This window comes from Mesoplodon bidens, assembly GCF_964165515.1.
Source record: "Mesoplodon bidens genome assembly, chromosome: 5".
Classification (NCBI taxonomy): Eukaryota; Metazoa; Chordata; class Mammalia; order Artiodactyla; family Ziphiidae; genus Mesoplodon; species Mesoplodon bidens.
In genome coordinates, this window is record NC_138161.1 from 111065308 (window position 1) to 111086128 (window position 20821).

At 41.2% G+C, this 20821-nt stretch overlaps 3 protein-coding genes across 8 annotated transcripts in view; 1 reads left to right on the forward strand and 2 right to left on the reverse strand.

Moving 5' to 3' along the window:
• Positions 1-1365: 1365 nt before the first annotated feature.
• Positions 1366-2205, reverse strand: NCBP2AS2 (NCBP2 antisense 2 (head to head)). The gene has a single exon (XM_081234338.1). It carries the CDS (start codon positions 2115-2117, stop codon positions 1818-1820), a length of 300 nt encoding a protein of 99 aa, XP_081090464.1. The 5' UTR covers positions 2118-2205; the 3' UTR covers positions 1366-1817.
• Positions 2206-2263: 58 nt separating this feature from the next.
• NCBP2 (nuclear cap binding protein subunit 2) lies at positions 2264-9846 on the forward strand. 3 transcript variants are annotated; one of them, XM_081234335.1, is made up of 4 exons: positions 2264-2425; positions 4346-4527; positions 7470-7608; positions 8212-9846. In XM_081234335.1, exons 1-4 carry the CDS (start codon positions 2348-2350, stop codon positions 8281-8283), a joined length of 471 nt encoding a protein of 156 aa, XP_081090461.1. In that variant the 5' UTR covers positions 2264-2347; the 3' UTR covers positions 8284-9846. The 3 variants fall into 3 exon arrangements, with proteins under 3 accessions (XP_081090461.1, XP_081090463.1, XP_081090462.1); XM_081234337.1 differs by lacking the exon at positions 2264-2425 and adding an exon at positions 2438-3102; XM_081234336.1 differs by lacking the exon at positions 2264-2425 and adding an exon at positions 3241-3321.
• Positions 9847-10255: 409 nt separating this feature from the next.
• Positions 10256-20821, reverse strand: part of SENP5 (SUMO specific peptidase 5) — a 41666-nt gene continuing 31100 nt past the window's right edge. For 2 of the 4 annotated variants that reach the window (XM_081235069.1, XM_081235066.1), the window contains exons 7-10: positions 18705-18842; positions 15973-16056; positions 14459-14509; positions 10256-13595 (exon numbers count right to left, since the gene is read on the reverse strand). In XM_081235069.1, coding sequence (XP_081091195.1) covers positions 13485-13595; positions 14459-14509; positions 15973-16056; positions 18705-18842 — 384 coding nt within the window. In that variant the 3' untranslated portion in view covers positions 10256-13484. The other 2 variants (XM_081235067.1, XM_081235068.1) reach the window with 2 other exon arrangements.

Sequence of the window (20821 nt, forward strand, 5' to 3'; positions counted from 1 at the left end):
ACCAATGAGGCAAACAAGGCAGTAGAATGAACAAGCTCCTCTGGCTCCTCACTGCCAAGGTCAAAGGAGAGTCCAGTGAGTTGCCTCTGGTCTGGGAGAGGGAGGACAGGAGGGTAGGATGCCAAATTAGAACTCTTTCATTAGAAGAGTGGGACACTGCCCTCAGAGGATTAAATAGAAGCCCCTCTGATGGGAAGACTGGAAGATGGAATGTCAAATCAGAACTTTGACCATTAGGAAAGTGGAGGACAGGCTGCTTTTGCTTCTCCACCCTATCCAGTGACTATCAGAATGCCAGAGTATAAACTGGTCACCAGCCTAAAAGCTTCTTGGGCTTCGAGCTTTCTAGATTGCATGATAAACTGTGTAGCCTGATTAGAGACAATCAATGCATACAATGGATTTCCTAATCATGGGTTTGTTAGCTGGAGCATAGTCTTTAGAGTGCATCCCAGATCCTCTAAAATAGGAACAAAGAGTCCAGGTAGCTTGTTCCATGGTAGGCAGTTGTCCTAACACCCAGTGATGATGGTGGTTGGTGGCAGGGAAGGTAGGCATTGAAGGTCAGGGTAAATGCTGCAGGGTAAATGTGATTAGGGACGTGGGCCCTGGAGTCAAACACCAGTATTCACATTCCACTCTGTAAGGCCTTGGGCAACTTAAGTAGCCTTACACTTCCTCATATGAAAGTTGTCGTAAGGAGATAACCCACACAGAGTGCAATTAGCAAGTGCCCAGTACAGAGTAAGTACTCAATATGTGCTAACTACTATTACCATGGACCTACAAGTCCCCAGGAATCCTAATCCACCTTGCCAGAGACGTACGGCGCTCACACTGAAACCATGAGTAATGAGTCAATCCATTTCACCTGCCTTCACTAATCAAGGTCATTTTAAGACTCACAAGGCCTCCAAGCAGCACACAGCCTAAACAATAAGATGTTTGATGGAGTTGTTTTCCAGGAATTTGCACTTGGCTGTGTCTAGTTCAAGTTCTGGGCGTGCTCCTGACCTTTTGACATCAGAGGGCCGAAAACTCCACCGGCAGAGGCAGGTGATGCTAAGAGCCTCCATTTTTCAAGCTGCAGATGCATGTGGCTTAGTTACACCTGTGCAGAACTACAATTATCACACCTTTCTCCAATCACCTTTCCCCACGCTCCCCACGTCTCAGGCCGCCCGGTTCTTTATTCTTTATCCCCAAAATACCCGAAGCCCCTTGCCTTGGGGAAGACAGATCTGAGACTAGTTCTCCTCCTCCCTTGGCTGCCTTGAGAGTTAACCCTATCTTTGCTGCAAACCGCTGCATCTCAGCGTTTGGCTTGCTACGCATGGGGCAAAAGAACCTTGTCCGGTAACAATACCCATTACTCAGCTCACATTTAATCAGAGGATTTTGGCAACTGCAGGATTGTCTTTTCATCCAGGATCTCCCCCGGAAGCAGTGTCCTGCTATATCAGTGCAGAGGCAGCAGCATCCATCACTAGTTTTAGTCCTATTTCAGAGGGCAGACCCTCTTTCCGGTTGTACTTTGGTCCATGGCTCTCTGCCCGCGCGGGGTATCAGGGCCCAGTCTTTACTTCTGTCAGGCTTCGGGGGCTTTCCTCATACGCTGTGACCCGTCCGATCACAGGGCTTCCTTCACCGGGGGTGTCGGTTTGGCCTGGGATCTCTGATGAGCGGGACCTCTGTAGGCGGACCATCTGAGTCAGGATTCCAAGCCGTGCGTAGTGTCCGGGATGACTTCTTAGCGCCGAGGCCGGTGTCGAGCCCAGAAGGGAAAGCAGGCGACCTCGACTCGGCCCGGCCTGGGTTTAGGGGTTTGCTCCCGGGCCCTTCTGGCTACCTGGTGGTGGCCGCGGGCGTTCCCGGAGGCTGCGGCGTAGCTCCTGAATGAAGGTGTCTCTGAAGCGGGCAGCGCGGCAGCCCAGGGAGCCTGCGGCCCCTGCCGCGAGGGCTCGCAGGCGCCGGGCCGCGTCCTGCCCGTGTAGCTGGGCCTGCAGCAGTGCGAAGGCGGTGAGCTGCGCCGCACGCCGGATGGGCCGCGACTCAGAGAGACGCTCCACCAGCTGCGGGCTGTGCAACAGGGCGGCCAGCAGCCGCCGTAGGATCATCCTCGGAGCGTCCCGGAACCCAGAGCACGCTGCTCTCGCTTCTGATCGGCGACGCCTGACTACGGACCACGTCTGCGCCGGCGCCGCCAGGTGACGACACTGCCGCGCTGGGATTGGAGCTCGGGATTTCGACTTTCCGCAGCAGCCTCCGAGCGTTTCCGGTTCCGCTACCGCCGGGGCGGCTTCGTTTTTCTCGCAGTGGCGGCGTCCTCGGCTGAAATCTGTGCACTATGTCGGGTGGCCTCCTGAAGGCGCTGCGCAGCGACTCCTACGTCGAGCTGAGCCAGTACCGGGACCAGCACTTCCGGGTGAGGCAAGCGGGGCAGCGAGAAGGGGAGGCCCCGGGCCAGAAGGCTGAGAATTGGTTTGCTCTTGTCTCATTGTGTCGTCTCCCATTCCCTGGTATCCCGAAACGCGAAGGGAAGCCTCGGTGCCTGCTGGGGAATGGATTCTGAAAGGGCGTTTGGATATCACTGAATCCTCTTCTCTCGTAGGCAGGGAATTTGAGGCTCGCTCTCACATTCCCTAGCAGCCGCTGCCTGATCCCGGGGCAGTGCAGACGGGCGGCAGTAGTAGTGGCGTCTCACGTTTTCCCGAACGGTGCCGCGGGAAGGTGACTTTGTGATGAGGGAAAGCGGTGTCTTTTTGACACGTGGAGCATGTGGAGGCGCCATCCTGACCCAGATACCGGGGCTTTAAATTATTTTAAAATTTTCAATTACATCAGCCAAACTGCGCTTTGGCGTTTCGCGTCCTTTCCTTGGGCTAGTTAAACGGCCCTCCACAAGTTGTACGTGGTGAGTGGCAGACACAGTTGAGCCCTGCCTCCACCTTTTGGGAGCCCTTGGAGTGTGGAGGGGGACCAGCATGTTAAGTGTCTGGATGTCAAGATCGGAGAACTGCTGGGTTTCAGAAGAGGGGAATTTTCGTTTGGCCCACGTCACAGCAGATTCTGTGGAAAAGGGGGAGGCTACAGATATTAAAGGTGGGTTCTTCAGTATCAGCAAAGGCGGGGATGGGGTGGAGGTGACTGACACTCATTAACTAGTGGTTGTTTAGTAAATTTGTATTGAGTGCTGTTGCTGAAGCCTTCTGCTAAACTTTAGGGAGGGAAGACAGTTTCCACACCCTAAGACTTCATAATCCTCTAGGGATTGTGGGATTGTAAATGGAAGGACTGTAAGTGTACAGATTTACAATGGAGGTAAGTGATCATAATCTAGGCAGAAATGATGAGTGGGAAGGGAGGGGCTGTGAGGATTCAGGAAATTCCCTGTGACGGGGAAAGGAGGGGTCACATACAGAAGAAGGTAGGTGTGGAGAATGTTTAAAATGCATTAGTAGGGTAGGGAAATGGAAATTTGAGGTCAAATTGAGAAGGATCTTAGATTTTCACGCAGTCAGCTGTTTTTAAGTGCTTACTGTATGCCAGGCATGATTTTTCATTCTATCACTTTTACAGGTCTCATTACTTTAGAAAGTTCCACATCATAACCATCATGAATTTCAAGCATCCTGCAAGATTAAAACAGTGAAAGGATTCAACTTTTGCTGTTGTTTATCTCTGCAGTCTAAAGCCTATAGCTTCATTTAGATAGTAGTAAGATACTGTCTTGTAGAATTTCTACAGTGTTTCCTGAATGGGATCCACATTATTATCATACCTTAAATAAGTACTTATACCAGTTGTCCTAAACTGTAGGCGGTTTGGTGGGACATGACTTATATGTGTGAGAAAAGAAGGAAAAAGGAAAATGCTTCTTGACCATAATTTTAACAAATCAGTAACAGCAGTAATAAAGTGAATCTGCTTTATTTAAAGTCTCATTCCAGAGTCCTGGAAAACCTGTTTTTAATGTATCGTTAAAATGACTCTTGTCCTGTGAACTTTTAAGGAAGTATGGGATTGGGGATAAGACTGGGTTTGGATTCCAGCTACAACTACTGATTAGATGTGTGACCCTGGACAAGCTACTTAACTGTCTTCCCTCAGGTAGAATGAGGATAATAAATTAGGACCTACTTCATTCAGCTCTGAGAATTAAATGAGACTTCCATACATGGAGATCTGACTTGCAGTCCCTTGATTCTCCCTAGAGGCAGACATATTACCTGTTTCTTGTGTGTGGTATCCATGTGTATTCATGCTTTAAAAAAATATAACTTGGAGCATACGCTTCACATTGTTTTGTGCCTTTCTTTTTTCACTTTGCTCTTGGAAATTCTAGGGTGACAATGAAGAACAGGAAAAATTACTGAAGAAAAGCTGTACATTGTATGTTGGAAATCTTTCCTTTTATACAACTGAAGAACAAATCTATGAACTCTTCAGCAAAAGTGGTGACATAAAGAAAATCATCATGGGCCTGGATAAAATGAAGAAAACAGCATGTGGGTTCTGCTTTGTGGAGTATCCTTCCTGTGTGTTTGATGTAGCTGTTGGCCAGAGGTGGGGCCCAGAGTGGCTGGTACCCTGTTTTACAAGATGAGTGAGGATATTCATTGATTAGCATCCCTACACTTATCTCTGCCTCTCCTTCCTTCTGTCCAATGTGCCTATACTCTTACACTGGGAAAGCTAGTAACATTAACATTCTTTCTGAAATCCATTCTTTTTTCATAGTTGATTAAAATAATCTTTGAAGATGTAAATGCTTATGGTGTTTCAAAAAGTCCAGAGCGTAGTGAAAATAAAAGCCCTATACCATTCTAAGTCCAGAGACAATCAGTTATGAGTCTCGTGGGTCTTTCCAGAAGTAATCCTATGGATGTGGGGCAGCGTACTGCATGCATTCATTTTTTTTCACCTATCTTAGAAATTGCTTCATGTTAGCATATGTAGATCTCTTTTTAAAACAACTGTATGGTATTTCATTATGTAGATGTATATAGCTTGATTTTATAGGTCAAAACCAAAGCTATATTTACTTGTGACCATTTATTCTCTCCCTGGAAACTCCGGATATTGGACCTTCTGGATTTATCCTTTGATGTTTTGTTTAACTAATATTTTTTGGTCATTTTGTTTGAGAAATTTTCCAGACCTGATCTACCGTGTCTTGAATTTTCTTTTCTGTGCCCTGAATTGTTTCTTTTGGTTGCATTTATGCCGTAAAATTTCCTTCAGTTTCTGGTGATCCCTGGGTTTCTGATCATAATTAGGGGGGAAAAGACTATGTGGATCTAGGCAGAACTACTTTTTTTTTTTTTAATTAATTTATTTATTTGGCTCTGCCGGGTCTTAGTTGCAGCACACGATCTTCATTGCCTCTCTGGTTCCCTAACCAGGGATCAAACCCGGGCCCCCTGCGCTTGGAGCAGAGTCTTAACCACTATACCATCAGGGAAGTCCCCAGGCAGCACTTCTTAAGTTGCTGCCTTGCCTTTGGGACATGTGGGTTTCTCAAATGCTAGAATGAAAAGGGATTTTATTTGGCTTGCTAGTGTTAAGGACAATGCCCTAGTTCCTCCAGACAGTTCAGATCCCTATCATTTTATTTTTATTTGCCTGGCATTAAATGCCTTTCTGTTAACGGGTCTTTTCCCCACATAGACACCTTTAATTAAACCCTATATGCAGCCTCACTTGTTATTCAACTTGGAATTAAGAGCCTCCTGGGGGCTTCCCTGGTGGCGCAGTGGCTGAGAGTCCGCCTGCCGATGCAGGGGACGCGGGTTCGTGCCCCAGTCCAGGAGGATCCCACATGCCGCGGAGCGGCTGGGCCGGTGAGCCATGGCCGATAAGCCTGCGCGTCCGGAGCCTGTGCTTCGCCGCAGGAGAGGCCACAACAGTGAGATGCCCGCGTACCGCAAAAAAAAAAAAAAGCCTCCTGGGCTTGCTGTCTCCCTTAAGCCCTTTCAAGAGTATTTCGCACTGTGACTTTGTTTCATCCACTAGTACTCTTCACCTTCTGTTGAATCTCTAGTCTGCTTATGGTCTCTTCTCTTTGTATATGTTTCTTTTGTTTTAATGGGTGCCTTGAGAAGTAAAGAGAAAACGTGCTCTATCAGCTTGAACCAGAAACCCTTTTTTTTAATATGTAAATTTATTTTTTTATTTTTGGCTGCGTTGGGTCTTCGTTGCTGTGCCCAGGCTTTCTCTAGTTGCAGCGAGCAGGGGCTACTCTTCATTGCGGTGCGTGGGCTTCTCACTGCGGTGGCTTCTCCCGTTGCGGAGCACGGGCTCTCGGCGCATGGGATTCAGTAGTTGTGGCTCGTGGGCTGTAGGGTGCAGGCTCAGTAGTTGTGGCGCATGGGCTTAGTTGCTCTGCAGCATGTGGGATCTTCTTGGGCCAGGGATTGAACCCGTGTCCCCTGCATTGGCAGGCGGATTCTTAACCACTGCGCCACCAGGGAAGTCCCAGAAGCCCCACTTTTGAACCTATTGCCCACTTTTGATTTCGGTATCTGATTTCTGGATTCTGCAAGCTTCTTCCACCCTTCCTTCAGATACGAGGGACGAGTGCCTAGGTTTTACTTTTGCCTCTGGTGCCAATAGTGTAAAATAGTTCACAGGGGACAGAAAAGGCAAAGAAAATACTAGATAATAACCAGTCTCTAAGAACTGGAGTGTTTTTGCATCTGCCTTGAAGGTCAGAGATCAACAATCATGATGGCAAATACCTGAAAGAAAGGCTACCGTTCATTGTTAGTGTTTTTTCCTCAGTTTGCCCTTTAGCATTTATTTCATTCAACAAAAAATTATTGAATGCCCACTGTGTGCTAGGCATTGTGTAGATGCTGACACTGGAATTTCAGTGTTTCCCTACCTGTGTAATTAAAGACAAGGGGAAAAAGTCCAGATCAGTATTTCCTAAACCCAGCTAATGATCATAAGTATTACTTACAGAGATTTTTTTTTTAATAGCACCCCAAAGACAGATTTAGTAGATCTGGTTTGGAACTACTAATGTGAGTGATATTTTGAGTGTTTCCTTCTGATGAAATGCAATGGCAATTCATACGTACCGTGACCTCTTTTTAAGGTTCTTGAATATACAGCTTCATATTCAGGGAACCCAAAGATGCTGTTGTTTTCTTGGTTAACAGTTCGTGGTTAAAACCTGCACTGAACATATTTTATATTTTGCAAACCAAAATATGGAGACAGTGGAACCAGATACTTAACAGGATCATCCAAAAAATCATCAGTGTAGCCACAGATAAGTGTCATTTTTGACTGCTTCTGGACCAACCTCAAACAGGCCTGTGCAAGACAAATTATTGTCTTTGAACTCCATCTGGTTGGATTAGTTTTTGTACTTTTTCTTAACTCAGCTTCATTTAGATGTTGCTTCCTCTGTTTACAAAAATATCTGGAGAAATGCTAATTCCTTAATAATTATAATTAAGGTACTATTTAAGAGCAGATGCAGAAAATGCCATGCGGTACATAAATGGAACTCGTCTGGATGACCGGATCATTCGCACAGACTGGGACGCAGGCTTTAAGGAGGGCAGGCAGTATGGCCGTGGGCGTTCTGGGGGCCAGGTATGCAGAAAGGTTCTCTGGGTTCAGCCTTTGCCTGGGATTCCAGTCCTAAATGACAAGTGTTTTGTCAATCTGTATTTGCTCTTTTGAAAATAACTTTGTGCCTATAACCTTGGCTTGAAGTGAATCTGAAAACCACCCATTGGGGATGGTAAATTATTTTTACACTTGATCTTAGCCAAAAGGCCGAGAAGCGATGGTAAATTATTTTTAAAAACCATTAAATAGTATATTATCTACATCACAAGCAACCATTATTGGACTTCTGCTAGGGGCTAAATGTTCTCCACATGCCAAGAGTGTTGAACAAAAGCAAAATGCACTAAAATGACTTTTACATTTTTATTTTAAAATAGTTTATTTGCAACGTGCTATCTTTGAATGCTGAGTATGAACCCGGTGTTTGGTAAAACACCACTAAGTAGTCTTAAATAATTTTGCAGGGCAGTTGAGCTATATTATCAATTGCTTAAAATTATGTTCTGTTCTGCTTGAAATGTTCACATCATGACATCTGAAAAGGCTTAGTTATTTGACACATTTTAGGAAGCACGTTTGTTACACTCATCTTCTCTATACTGTAACACGTTCTTTTCAATTAAGGTACGAGACGAGTATCGTCAGGACTACGATGCTGGGAGAGGAGGTTATGGAAAACTGGCCCAAAACCCGTGAGTGGTGAGAGCCCTGTCATGAAAAACTCACTCCTTTGGCCTGTTGAATTTGATGTGCATTCCCAAGGTCTGCGAACCTGCCTGTTTTTACCAAGCTTTATTTAATATGTCTCTGCTGAGCTGGAAGGCTCTTCATGGTTTTCCACTTAAAAAAATGATTAAAGGACAGAATCCAAAAGAATGCCTTTAATTCTATAGTCTTAGCATCTTGGTTGTGTGTCAGATTACCAGAATGATTTCTGTTACCAGGTCAGAAATTGTGTTCCTTAGCAACAGCCTTCATGTGTAATGTTGCTCTATCAGCCAAAACACACCTCTTTTAGGAAGATTGGGAAAAAAATTTTTAAGTGTTTACCATGTTTGTATCTAAGTAGGTTGATGGTCTATCGTGGGGCCTGGAATTACTATTTTTAAAATTTTAAGTTTGCATGAGATAAAGTTTAAGTGGAGTTTTGCCATGTAATGTAGCTTTACTCTAAATTAGGAATAGATTTTGATAACTGAATTTTTTTCTATGTTGAATTTTAATCTCTAAAGGCAAACTTAGAGTCAAGGGAACTTCCTAAATAGTTGGTAAGCCTTAGACAGTCGCAGGGGACACCACTTCTTATGTGCTTTATATATCAGGAAATTAGGTCAGGACTTGAAGGGTATTTACTAAACACATTTTTCAAAATATGTTTTAGCTAATGCTAAAAAAAACACAAGGGTCTGTATTAGAGGGAACCTCAACTACTCTAAGGGCAGGGGGGGATGCTGTCAGTAGGAAATGGGGAGGAAATATCAGGAGATGTGAGTTAAATCAGTGCCTTGACATGAATAAGGTTGCTGTGAGAGCCAGCAGATCTATTTTTTTCATTTTCAAACTGATCTTGGGAATTGAGTGGGGTTGTTTTGTTTTTTAAAAAAGAGCTTAAAGATCAAGAGAGAATGCCTAACAAAAAATCAGAAATGCTTCCCTTGGGAAATGTTTTGGCTCGTTCTCATACTGAAGTCTGTTTTGTTTTTTTCCCTAACTAACTGTGGTGAGTTTCAGAGTCTGGGTAGTGAGCTGGTGGTCTCTACAGAGAAGGGAGTCTGGAGGATTTGTTTTGCATTTGTAAGGCAAGAGAGAATTTCTCTAATATTATGTGAACTATTGCTCATTTTACACTGGTAGTCTAATATAATTTTCCCTGATGTAAGTGGTATTTTTTCATCTAGCAACAAAGTAGCTCCTAATTAATTTCCAGTAGTTTGTGAAGTTGGGGCTGAAGTATCTCAATTGAACATCTTTCATGTTATAGTAAGTGTATGTTTTCTCAAATTTAAACTGGCTATTTGAACTTTAAAAGATAGATAGCTCTAAATTAGTTGTATTTAGGAAGACATTTGCAAATATCTAATTTAATGAGGACATACAATTCATTATTAAAATCTTTGTACACTGTAGTTTGAATTAATGTATTTTATATTTTGCAGTAAAACGTAACTCAGATTTCTATAGGCGTTAAAACCACAGTGGTTCCTATTTGAATTGTCTTCTGTAACAGATTTCAATAAAATTGGACCAACTTATCATTGTCTGTGTTTCCTCACCGATAATGACATTGAAGCGCTCTTTACTCTGGAAGACATTTTGGGGGGAAATCTATGAATAGTATGCAGAATTTGCATGTCCATTTTAATTTGACAGTTAGTTACTAATATGCTAGCCACATGTAGCTAATTAACTAAAACACTCAGTTCCTCAGTCACATTAGCTACATTTCAGATGCTCAATAGCCACCAGTGGTTAATGGCTGTTGTAGATAATGGAATTTGTAGGATGCAAATACAGAACATTTCCATCATTGCAAAAAATGCTCCTAATGGACAGGGTGGGCTGCTTAGAGCCCACACTGGTCACTGTTAATAGATGAGCCTTTTCGTGACTGGCATGTCACTGGGAAAAATTACCAGAGTACATTTTATCCAACACAAGAGAACACACATTTATAAAGGCATTTAGTTTATTTTTCAAAAAAATATTTTTGCTAGAAGGTTTGAGTGATTTTTTACATGATCACAATCTTTAAATAATTTTTTTCTAACCAAAAGGTACCATTTAAGTGGACAGCTTGTCTAGATCTGCTTTTGTTAACACCCAAATACAATTAGCACTTCTGATGGCATTCCCTAGGTCTTCTTAATTATCTACAGGCCAGGAGGCAGAGCCTAGCACATAACAAAGTATGTGCTTTACACCTGCTGATTAGTTCAGTTGCCTAACAATTAAGCAGAGCAGGTAATCAGCAGGATATCTAATTCACACTATTAACACACTGGTTCTCGCCTGAAGAGTCTGATTCACCCAGAGCTCCCAATTATTCCTTCTAACCCAGGGAAGTAGCATACCACAACTGCAGAGAAAAGGGGCAGCTCAACTTAGGCTAGTGCTGGCTGTGTCCCAGTTAGGTCTGTTATTTTGTTCCAACTATGAATTCAAGGTGACCAATGTTAATCATATTCAATGATAAGTAGAAAATAAAATGCAAAGCCAAAAAAAATGATTTGGGGATTACTGGCAGCAACTGCTGCTTCTCCCTTCCTTAAGTGCCTCCCTTCCTTAAGAGAAGGTTGGTTCTCTATGATTCTTGAGAGAACTTAACTAAAAGTTGAACTAAATCTACATTCATTGCTATAGATTTAACAAAAGGATAAAAGCAACTACAGACTGGTAAATTTGCTGATGGAGAGGACTGAGCAGCTTGTTGAAGGCACATCATAAGCAGCTTTTAGTCTGATAAGGCCTGCCCTCAACCCCAAAAGCATAAGGTCTGCCCACCTTGAGGGCACCCAAACAACTCAGTGCCAAGCTAGTGAGAGTAAAACAATGCCTGTCTCTTCTACCAACAGCCCAGACTGTATTTCCAAAATTTCTGTTGCAAGGAAGCCATTATTGCAAACATCAGGATAAAGGCCATTCTAAACTTAGGGCTTGGGCTAAATAGAGGTTTGCACCTAATCACAAGATGGGGGAAAGCGACTATGTGTGCTGAAGCAAGTTTCGTGAACAGAGAAACATTTTAACCAGACTTAAAATACTTGACATTTAAGCTAAAGCACGCTGGATGATGTACCTCAAGGTGCCCTACTAAACTGGACATGAAAGGCACCCTGGACTTGGGACAGCTCACCTTAGGTTCTCTCTGCCTGTTAAGAGCGTGACCATTTCTCAGAGTGGAGGAAATGGCAACTGAAACTTCGGGCATTCAGATTTTGGCCAGAACACAATTCTGTCTCTTCTGTATGCCTCGTTCTGTCAGAGAGTGAGATACGAGATACGGAGCTCTGAAGTGTAAGACATTTTTAATCAATAGTCTAGTTACCCATTACCAAAAACAAAAAAAAATGGCAAATGTCTTACATACAGGTTTGAAAAATCTCATGTTTGTATAATTATGCCTGAAAACCTCAAGAAGACACCCAACCCATTTTGTCACCTTTCCTAATGCTGATACAACCCTACCTGTAGCAGCACAAAGTGCCTCTAATATCAGTCTTTTTAATGACTTGAAGCACAATAAGAAATACTGACCTGGTTTTATACTAAGGAGTTTGAGTCTGAGGGACCAGGAAAGTGCTGGGGCTGTTTACAATGTAAACACTGGTGTTGGTGCTTGGAATGTCTGGGGATGGGAACCCTGCATGTAAACATGTTCTGACTCCGCCCTCAACTGCTGGCAGTCAGCCCTACCTTATGGCCAAGTTAAACTGCACATTTTAGCTTTTTATTTTCAACACCTCACACCTAACAAGGCATAAACCGAAGCATCTTCTGCCATTTACTTGGTATTTTTCTGTACAAGCTTCTGAATTTCTTGTACACACATTTGTTGTTTTTCCTCCCCCAGTTCAGAAAAGATGTAGTTTAACATGCATCTTTCCTTATTTCCTTTCCTTTCCAATATCACAAAACTTTGTTAGATTAAAGACGCAAGATCCATTACCTTAATCCTAATGCAGCCAAGGGTAATAATCAGGACAGGGCCACTTATGCCTTCCCCCAGAGGATGAGGTTCATGGAAGCAAAAAAAAGGACTCCTGTGCTAGAGTCTCAGGGTTGGTCAAGCAGAGGCAGATGAGCCCTGCATGCTGCTGAGATCACTAGAGAAGAGGGAAAAAACTCACAACGTTTGCTGTACTCCCCCAGTTTCAAGTCTCCCTTAATACCTTTCCTGTTCTCTCCTCCCCACCCACGTGCAAAATACCTGAAGTCAGTCTTCAGTTTTGAATGTTTATATTTTAAATACCCTTGAAATAGAAAGGTATTTGGCAAATCTTAATTTCTTCCATATGGGAAACAATTACTCTTAGAAAGGCTGAATTCTCATTTGTTTGACCACTAGTTTTGACAGGTATTAATTTTTTAATGGGTCAAAACCAGAAAAATCCAGGGAATCAGTGTTCCAGCAAAAGCCTTTGTAAGATTAAAGCATTTATTATAAATGCTTCTTAAAACCAAGATTGAAATCTCTCATGTGTGAAGATAAATGGACCCTCAAGGTCGCTGTCTTTTTCTCATACCTTAATCAACTCTTCCCAAAGCAGGCACTGTGCTTACAAGTGTGCCTCCATAAATAGAACATACCAGTCAGTTTATGACCACTTCCTTTTCACCCTTCAAAAGGAATGTGACTCACTTGGAGGGGGAAGTCAGTGAAAGGTGCTGCTGGTAAAAATAAAACAGGACTGGCTTTGTCCGAAACCCCTTCTAGCTACCCTTTATGCCCCAGGGAACATCTACTATTCTCAGAGTTACGTTGTATCAAAAACATCCTGCATTTTTAGGTTCTGGAATTAAAATTTAAACCTGTATTCAGTTCACATCTAACTAAGTTTCAAAAGCTGCACCAAATCTACTAGGCTTTTTTTTTTTTTTTTAATACTCTGCACTGCATGCTCTGTCTATATGCATGCGTTTGGATAATAAATATTAAATATGGGGGGACACACACACACAGAATCCATAAAATTAAAAATGAAACCAAACTGAACATTAAAAAATAGTACATAGTAACTAGGGAAATGAGTAAGGGCAGAAAATAAATTTGAGGTAACAACAGTGGCCCAACACCACTGATCTGAAATATCTGTAAAAATTCAAATAAGTGTTTGGAGATTCAAGTAACAAACCATCTGCTCCAACTTGGTCAGACTTCCCAGAGTCCCTGCTGAGTTTCAGTCCATGAGCCGGCACTCACACAGCTCCTTGTAAATCCTCTTCCGCACTCGGGGCATGTCTTCTTGGGAAAACTGGAAAGGCTGCTCTAAGGCGAGGCACTTGCAGTACTGCAAAGGTCCCAGAAACACTTAAGTGGCACGTGGAGTTATGTACCAGCCTAATGTATTTTACTAGATGCACACCTAATAGAATAGGGCCTAAGGCAAATGTTAAAGTTTGTTTAAACTCGTAAAACTGTTTTAAAACATTTACCTCCAAATTATAGTCAATTTTCCAGGCAAGTATATGTCTTGGGATTCTCCCTCCCTCCCCACTCAATACTGTGAAAAGCAAAACCGACGAAGGGGCTCCGATTCTTCTCAAGGTGAAACCTGCTGAGAATGCAGCCAGACCTAACATGGCCTTTATGTGAGAACCTGAATTTGTTTACAAACGTGAGTCATATGAGTGAGCCCATCTTCCAAGATCTTCGGAAATCTCTAAATTCATGGATTATATACTATGATTTCCTTCATAAATGTATAACCACTTTTTCAATAGCCCTTTGAGACCTAAGATCTACAGCATGAGAAAGCACAGTGCTTAAATGTGGCCCTTATTTAAAATCTAATTAGGTTTTACTCTGTGGTTAAAGACCACCTGCCAATGGTTAGAAAAATATAGTTAATGCTACCAATGCCAAGGGTCTATGAAACAGACAAATTCACGTCAGTCTCCAATGTGGCTTACCAATAGCCTCTGATAAGACATGGATGATACCAGTTATTCATCCTCAGCCTTAGAAGGTGATTCTTCCTAATGATAATATATGAAAATGCAGAAACTACTGCTTCCCAACAACAAAGGAGGGTAGGGAGGAACAGTGTTCTGTTATCTGTACCTAGTACCTGTATACATCAGAGGGATCCCACTTCTCCTCCCTAAACCCCATAAATTTAATTTATAAATACTGAAAAAACGATTTCTTTACCTGGAGCACAAATACTCCACAGTCACTGTCATTTTTCTGTTGTGGAATACACTAAGGGGAAAAACAAAACGATCATTAAAATAAAACCAAGTATTCCTCTTCAGATGAGAAAAGCTGTTTTTATGGAAAAATGAGCAAGATAGGAAACTTGTCTGTATCCAAGACAGCTGGTGTGCACCTCTGGTATTCAAAGTGTTTGAGTTTATGGAGGCATCTGGCCATGAAAAGAGCTATCAACCAACCACAACTTAGAACATTTTGCCTAAATATGAGAAGTGGGAAATCAAATAAAATCCTATTTTAAAACTTCCATTTGGATAATTAGTTTTGCTATCAATTCACTGACAAAGGAATCAAAATGGATTGTGGATCAGAGACCGCAGCGCGCGGCCTGGACTCTGAATACTTAGTAACAATGCTGCTTGGCAGTCTTCCCTTTTCATCTCATATTTCACAACTCTGTCCTATTCTTTTAAAGACATGCTAAAGGTAAGCAGTATGTTTTCCAAAGAACTGGTTACTGTATTCTGCCTAAAGTGTTGGAATATGAAAGATCCTGATTAAATTTAGAATACCTGGATATACTACTGGGTAAATTCAGAATATTCACAAGTTCAGTTCTGGTTCGAACTAATATACTAGGTTATTTAAAACACAAAATGTAAGATTAGAAGTTAGCATTTAGTACAGTTCAAGGATAAACAAATAAGCCTTGTCCCTTTGGGTTTGGGTTAAAGGTTTATTTCAAGACCCTGCCTTTTTAACAGTGTCTAGACTTCAGTTCAAAGACTTCACTCTGTCAATAGTTTTGATGGCCTTTGGGGAAGCTCACACCTAGGATTCAGTTTTCTCATCTATAATAAAGAGCTTCTTATCCCTAAATGACCTGCCTACCTTACAGATTGTAAGGAACAAAAGAGATCATACATACAAAAACACTATGAAAACAAAGCAGTGCCCATAGAACGGAAGACACTGATATTTGTGACAGGGTTAAGAGGCTAGGCCTGCTCACTCTGCCCCTCACACAGCTTTTATGTCTATGGCCAAACATAGTGCTGCTTCTAGACTGTTCAGACTGAAGCACTCAGGCCACTTGTCTTCCCCAAATGCCTGGAAAGCAGCCCAGTGCACTTGCTCCCTTAGTGAATCCAAATAGTCATTTCAGTATTTCTCTGGGTCTATATGAGTCATCTGGAAATAAGAGCCATGAGGCAAGAGGCAGGTGCCACCAAAAAAAATTTTTTTTCCTTTTTTCAACAGAGCAACTATATCATCAGCAGCTGCCCCCAGGATGAAATGACTGAATTTATTTGCCCCAGCAGGCAGTGGGAAATTGGGCAGCCAGGTGACAAATACTGAACTGAGGTTTACTCTGAGCTGCCTCCCTGCAGCCTCTAGGCTCCCTGTTGGTATCTTCATGATCAGTCTTCATGTGCTTTTAAAGACACCCACCCCTTAGACAATTCCAGCCCCTTGACATGCCTGGGTTTTCATTTTTATCACTTACTTACCTTGGTAACAGCAGTCTGCCAACCCTGAAGAAATTCAGGTCTATTTTTTTCTCTGGCTTCAGTCAGCAAATACTTTCTTATATTCTGGTTAAAAAGAAACCACAACACAGATGCTGTGTTCCATCAGTTGGTGAAAAATGGAACCTGCCCGCAGCAGACAGAAGCAAAGGAGGAGGCTGTGGCCCCACCACTGGGCAGAGTATGCATTAAAGATTTTAAAGCTGGAACTTGATTTCAGACCTTTTTCACTTTATAGAGTGAAGGACTCAGACCTTCTGTACTGTATGCACTTAGACTGTGGACACTGGTATATGCTTTAATTAGATCTTTTTATGAGATGGTCAGCCTTTTCCAGGAGTAAGTCAACTTGCTGAATTTGAAACTTAAATAAATACTGGCAAAACAAAAAGAAAGCCTTAATTACTGCCAATGCCCAACACAGGGAAGGAACCCATGGCAGAAATCATTAATAACTGAAATGAAATTTAAACATTCTAGCCTTAGTATACTCCATGTTTTTGAGGGCTTCAGGTAAAAGTATCATTCAGCTTCTAGAAAGTGATACTTAAAACCCATCCTGGATACTAAATACAGTGAAGTCCACTGCTGAAATCTCTACCAAGATGAAGCCTACTGGAGTTCCTAATTTTCCCTTATGCCCTCCACCTCTTTGTGTATCTTTCTCTGCCTATCTTTTCTAAGGGTGAAGTCAGAGGTTACATGAATTAAATTAACCCCCTGAAGGTGGAGCAGAAGCATGTATGTACATGTAGAGATACAAGTATGTGTCTGTATATACATACATACATATACACATACACATATCTGCGTATTCATATTTTCTTTCCATATATGGTATCATTCTGCAACTTGCTTTTCCAAACTCAGTATTGTCTTGGAGATCTTTCCACATTAGGACACAAAGATCTACTATATTCTTTTTAACTGCTATGGTCAGTTTAATATTGTGAATATACTACAGTGTATGTATTTAGCTATTCTGTTAGTAGAGCTAAATTTAGGTTGTTTTGACTTTTCACTATTATCAGTAATGCTGCAATGAACATCCTGGTGTATGCCCCATTCTTGTGTGCATATACAAGTATTTTTATGTAGTATGTACCAAGAAATAGAACTGGTATGTAATAGGATATGTGTCTTTTTAACTTATAAGGCACTTAGAATTGCTTAGAATTGCAATTGTTCCCCAAGTGGCTCTATCAATTTGTACACTCCACCAGAAATTGAGAATGCCTGTTTCTTACACCCAGTTTAGTAACTTCAAACTTTTCCTAACATAATAGGCAAAAAATGGAACCCTGAGGTAGTTTTAATTTGCATTTCCCATATTTCTGGTGAGGCTGAGCATCTCTCCATGTGTTTAATGGCTATTTGCATTTTTCCTAAAAATCACTTATTTTATCCTTTGTCCCTATTAGATCCTTCTTTTTCTTATTCATTTGGAATTCTTTTTATATTCTGGATGACTATTATCTATGTCACAAACATTTTCTCCAAATCTATCCCTTTTAACTTTATGACAGACAGAAGTTTTAAATGATGACACGGTCAAATTTATCAATCTGTTCCTTTATGTCTTTTGCTTTTTTTGGTCCTGTATAAGACCTTCCACACTCTTTTGTGTTTTATATTTAGGTCATTATTCCATCTGGAATTTGTTCTTATAAATAGTAGGAAACAGAACCTGTATTTTACTTTTCCAAATAGAGAGCTAATTTTCCCAATGGCATATATCGAATAGCCTGTCCGTCCCCAACTTTATTATACACTAAGTTCCCACATAGACATGAGCTACTTCTAGATTCTCTATGCTGTTCCACCAATCCACTTGTCTATTCCTAAACCAATATAATTAAAATAGCTTTAATTTTTAAAACTTTGTGACATGGTTTGACATCTAGTAGACCAAATATTCCTTTGTTCAGTTTTGATCTACTTCAAAACTATTTTAGCTGTTCATGCACATGAATTTTGCAATATGAATTCTAGGATGAGCTTATCAGGTTTCATTCAAAATCCTCCTGGGCAATTGATTAGGACAGAAATTAGTTTATACTGGTTTAGGGAGAATTAATCTCCTTCCAATACTGAGTGTGCCTGTCTTCCCATCTATTCAGATTTCCTTTAAATACTTTTAGAGTCTTCATCTCAAAGAATGTCCCCATTTTTTGTTAGTGTATATTCCTGGGTAATTCATGTCTTTGCTTTTGAAAATGGAATCTTTGTTTTCATTTACATTTTCTAACTGTGCGGGAGAATCAGGAAACATACTGATTTTTCTTGCTTTGTATCCCACCATCTTATTGATCTCTTATTAACTGAACTCTAATATTTTGCCAGCTGATTCTCTTGGCTATAATACATTCTACAGAAGTTATTTTGAAGATACAAGCCAATTTTAGCTCTAAGAGAAACCAAGGAAAATGATTTCTATCCACATTCAAAATGTAGTTTTAAGGGAAAGACAGAAAAAAATCTGATGAAATCCAAAACAGGGCATGTATCTCAGAGAGGGATCCAGATCGTGGACAGCTACCTCTTCCCACCTGGAGATTCCTCTTGTCCTTTTCTCTGCCAACATTTTTGACATGACATGACAGAAACTGATCATCTGTGGTACTGACTTCTGCTGTTCTATCCTAGAGCTGAGATACCATCTGGTCAATCACAAAATAAATGGGAAAAAAGGGGGGGGCAGAATATTAACTTACCTCTACACAAAACTTAAAATGAATGCCTTGGGAATCATAAAATGAAATAATTCGATTAGAGAGTGTCACAGTAATGAGAGACCAGTGGACTTCCAGGTGAATAGGAATCAACAGAAGACTCTTTTTAAACAAATCCACCTGATCAAGAAAAGAAAAAGAAATGTAGCCGTCACCACAGGCTTTCCAAACCAACAACAAACAGCAGCTTCCATTTACTGACCTTTGACCTGTCCAAGGTCATAAAACTAGGAAGTGGTGAAGCCAGAATCTGAACCCAGATCTTAGTCTAAAGCCCATGTTTGTAACTAGTAAGCTAAAACACACAACAAGAAAATTGAAGATACAGAAAGCACTGTTTTCCATTTAACCTGCTAAACCTGTGCTTATTAACTACCTAGTATGACTTAGCCCCTTATTTTTAAGCCTAACTTATTTTCTTATACACATATTTGACCTAGAATAATTTCTTATTTAGGAAGGAATTGTGGTATTAGAAAACAACATAGCCTTGCAATATGATCACAGGCTCTGAAGTTAAGTCTGGTCAAGTTCAAATTGTAGCTCTGCCACTTATTGGCCAGATGACTGGCAATTTTCATAGCTTCTCTGTGCCTTGATTTCCTCAATTATAAAATACAGATAACAATAGTACCCACCTTATGAAGTTGTTGAGAGTGACAATAAATGTAAAATGCACAAAAGTGTGCTTAGCAAATTATATGTAGCCAATAAATCTTAGCTGTTATCATTATCACTACCTCGAATCTCTCAGATGTCGAAACTGAGAAAAAGAGCCTTGATAATTCTTCATGTCCTTTACATCCTCACTCAACCCTTCATATCGTAATACATATCGTTTAAAAATCTAGAAATATTCACTATACAACTCAAAATCCCAGTTGTGGATTGGATGATAAAGTAGTAGGTACTCAATAAACATCTGTAAAAGAGTGGATTTTTCTCAGGCGTTTTTTGTATTTTAGTGATTCCCTGGGTTAAAACAGTTAAGGGCTATTTTCTTTTTTAATTACTTATTTTATTTTATTTTTGGCTGCGTTGGGTCTTCATTGCGGTGCACATGCTTCTCACTGCCATGGCTTTTCTTGTTGCGGAGCACAGGCTCTAGACACAAGGGCTTCAGTAGTTGTAGCATGAGGGCTCAGTAGTTGTGGCTCCCAGGCTCTAGAGCACAGGCTCAGTAGTTGTGGCGCACGGGCTTAGTTGCTCTGCGGCATGTGGGATCTTCCTGGATCACGGATCGAACCCATGTCCCCTGCACTGGCAGGTGGGTTCTCAACCACTGTGCCACCAGGGAAGTCCCTACAGGGCTATTTTAAACTAGATTCTTAGAAACTATTTCTCAAGCGTTCTTTGCTTTCTGATATTCAGATAATGTCCTGTTCTAGAAGAATATTCTACCAGTCTACGTGACCTTGTAACAAACCACTTCTGCTTTTCAGTTTCTGTATCCATAAACCTGGGAGGTGAGGTGGACAGGAAAATCTAAATAGGACAATTGGTCCTTTCCAGCTCAAAAATTCTGAGTATCTAAAACAAGAAATCATATTTAAAATACAGCATTAAATGAGACCAAATTTACATTTTTCTTAAAAAGAAACTTTTTTCTTAATTATATATCAATTTTAAAATAAAAATAGCAAAATACAGATAAAAAGATATACTTCAGTTTGTCTTTCCAGATCTTTTTCTTCTTTTTAATATATTAATTTTCACACACGCACACACACAACCTTATTACATATATGTAATTAAGAATGATGTGTGTGGAGTGACTAAGATAGAAAAATAGAGGATGTGATGATGAAGAGTCTGGTTAACAGGCTTTCTTGGATTGAGAGATAATGTCTAAACAAGACTGAGTTTGGAGCACATTTCTTCAACATGTGTAGGTTAAAGGTTTCACTTGTCAGGTGGAGTGTGTATTGAGACTGTGTATTGAGTCTTGTGTATGAACAAGAAGGTAGGCACAAAGCCCTCTGGTTATCAGAGGATTTAGCTTCAGGAGAAATGGGGGGTTATCTACTCTAGATGGCAAAGAGTTGGGAGAGGCTCATGGGCTTGGCATGCTAATAAGGTAGAATTAGAAGATGAACTTT

Excerpts from the sequence above, each read along its gene's own strand:
- NCBP2AS2 (XM_081234338.1), bottom strand. The coding sequence starts at position 2,117 with ATGATCCTACGGCGGCTGCTGGCCGCCCTGTTGCACAGCCCGCAGCTG.
- NCBP2 (XM_081234335.1), top strand. The coding sequence starts at position 2,348 with ATGTCGGGTGGCCTCCTGAAGGCGCTGCGCAGCGACTCCTACGTCGAG. Across the intron at positions 2,426-4,345 it reads ACCGGGACCAGCACTTCCGG|GGTGACAATGAAGAACAGGA; the intron begins GTGAGGCAAGCG and ends TGGAAATTCTAG. Across the intron at positions 7,609-8,211 it reads GTGGGCGTTCTGGGGGCCAG|GTACGAGACGAGTATCGTCA; the intron begins GTATGCAGAAAG and ends TTTTCAATTAAG.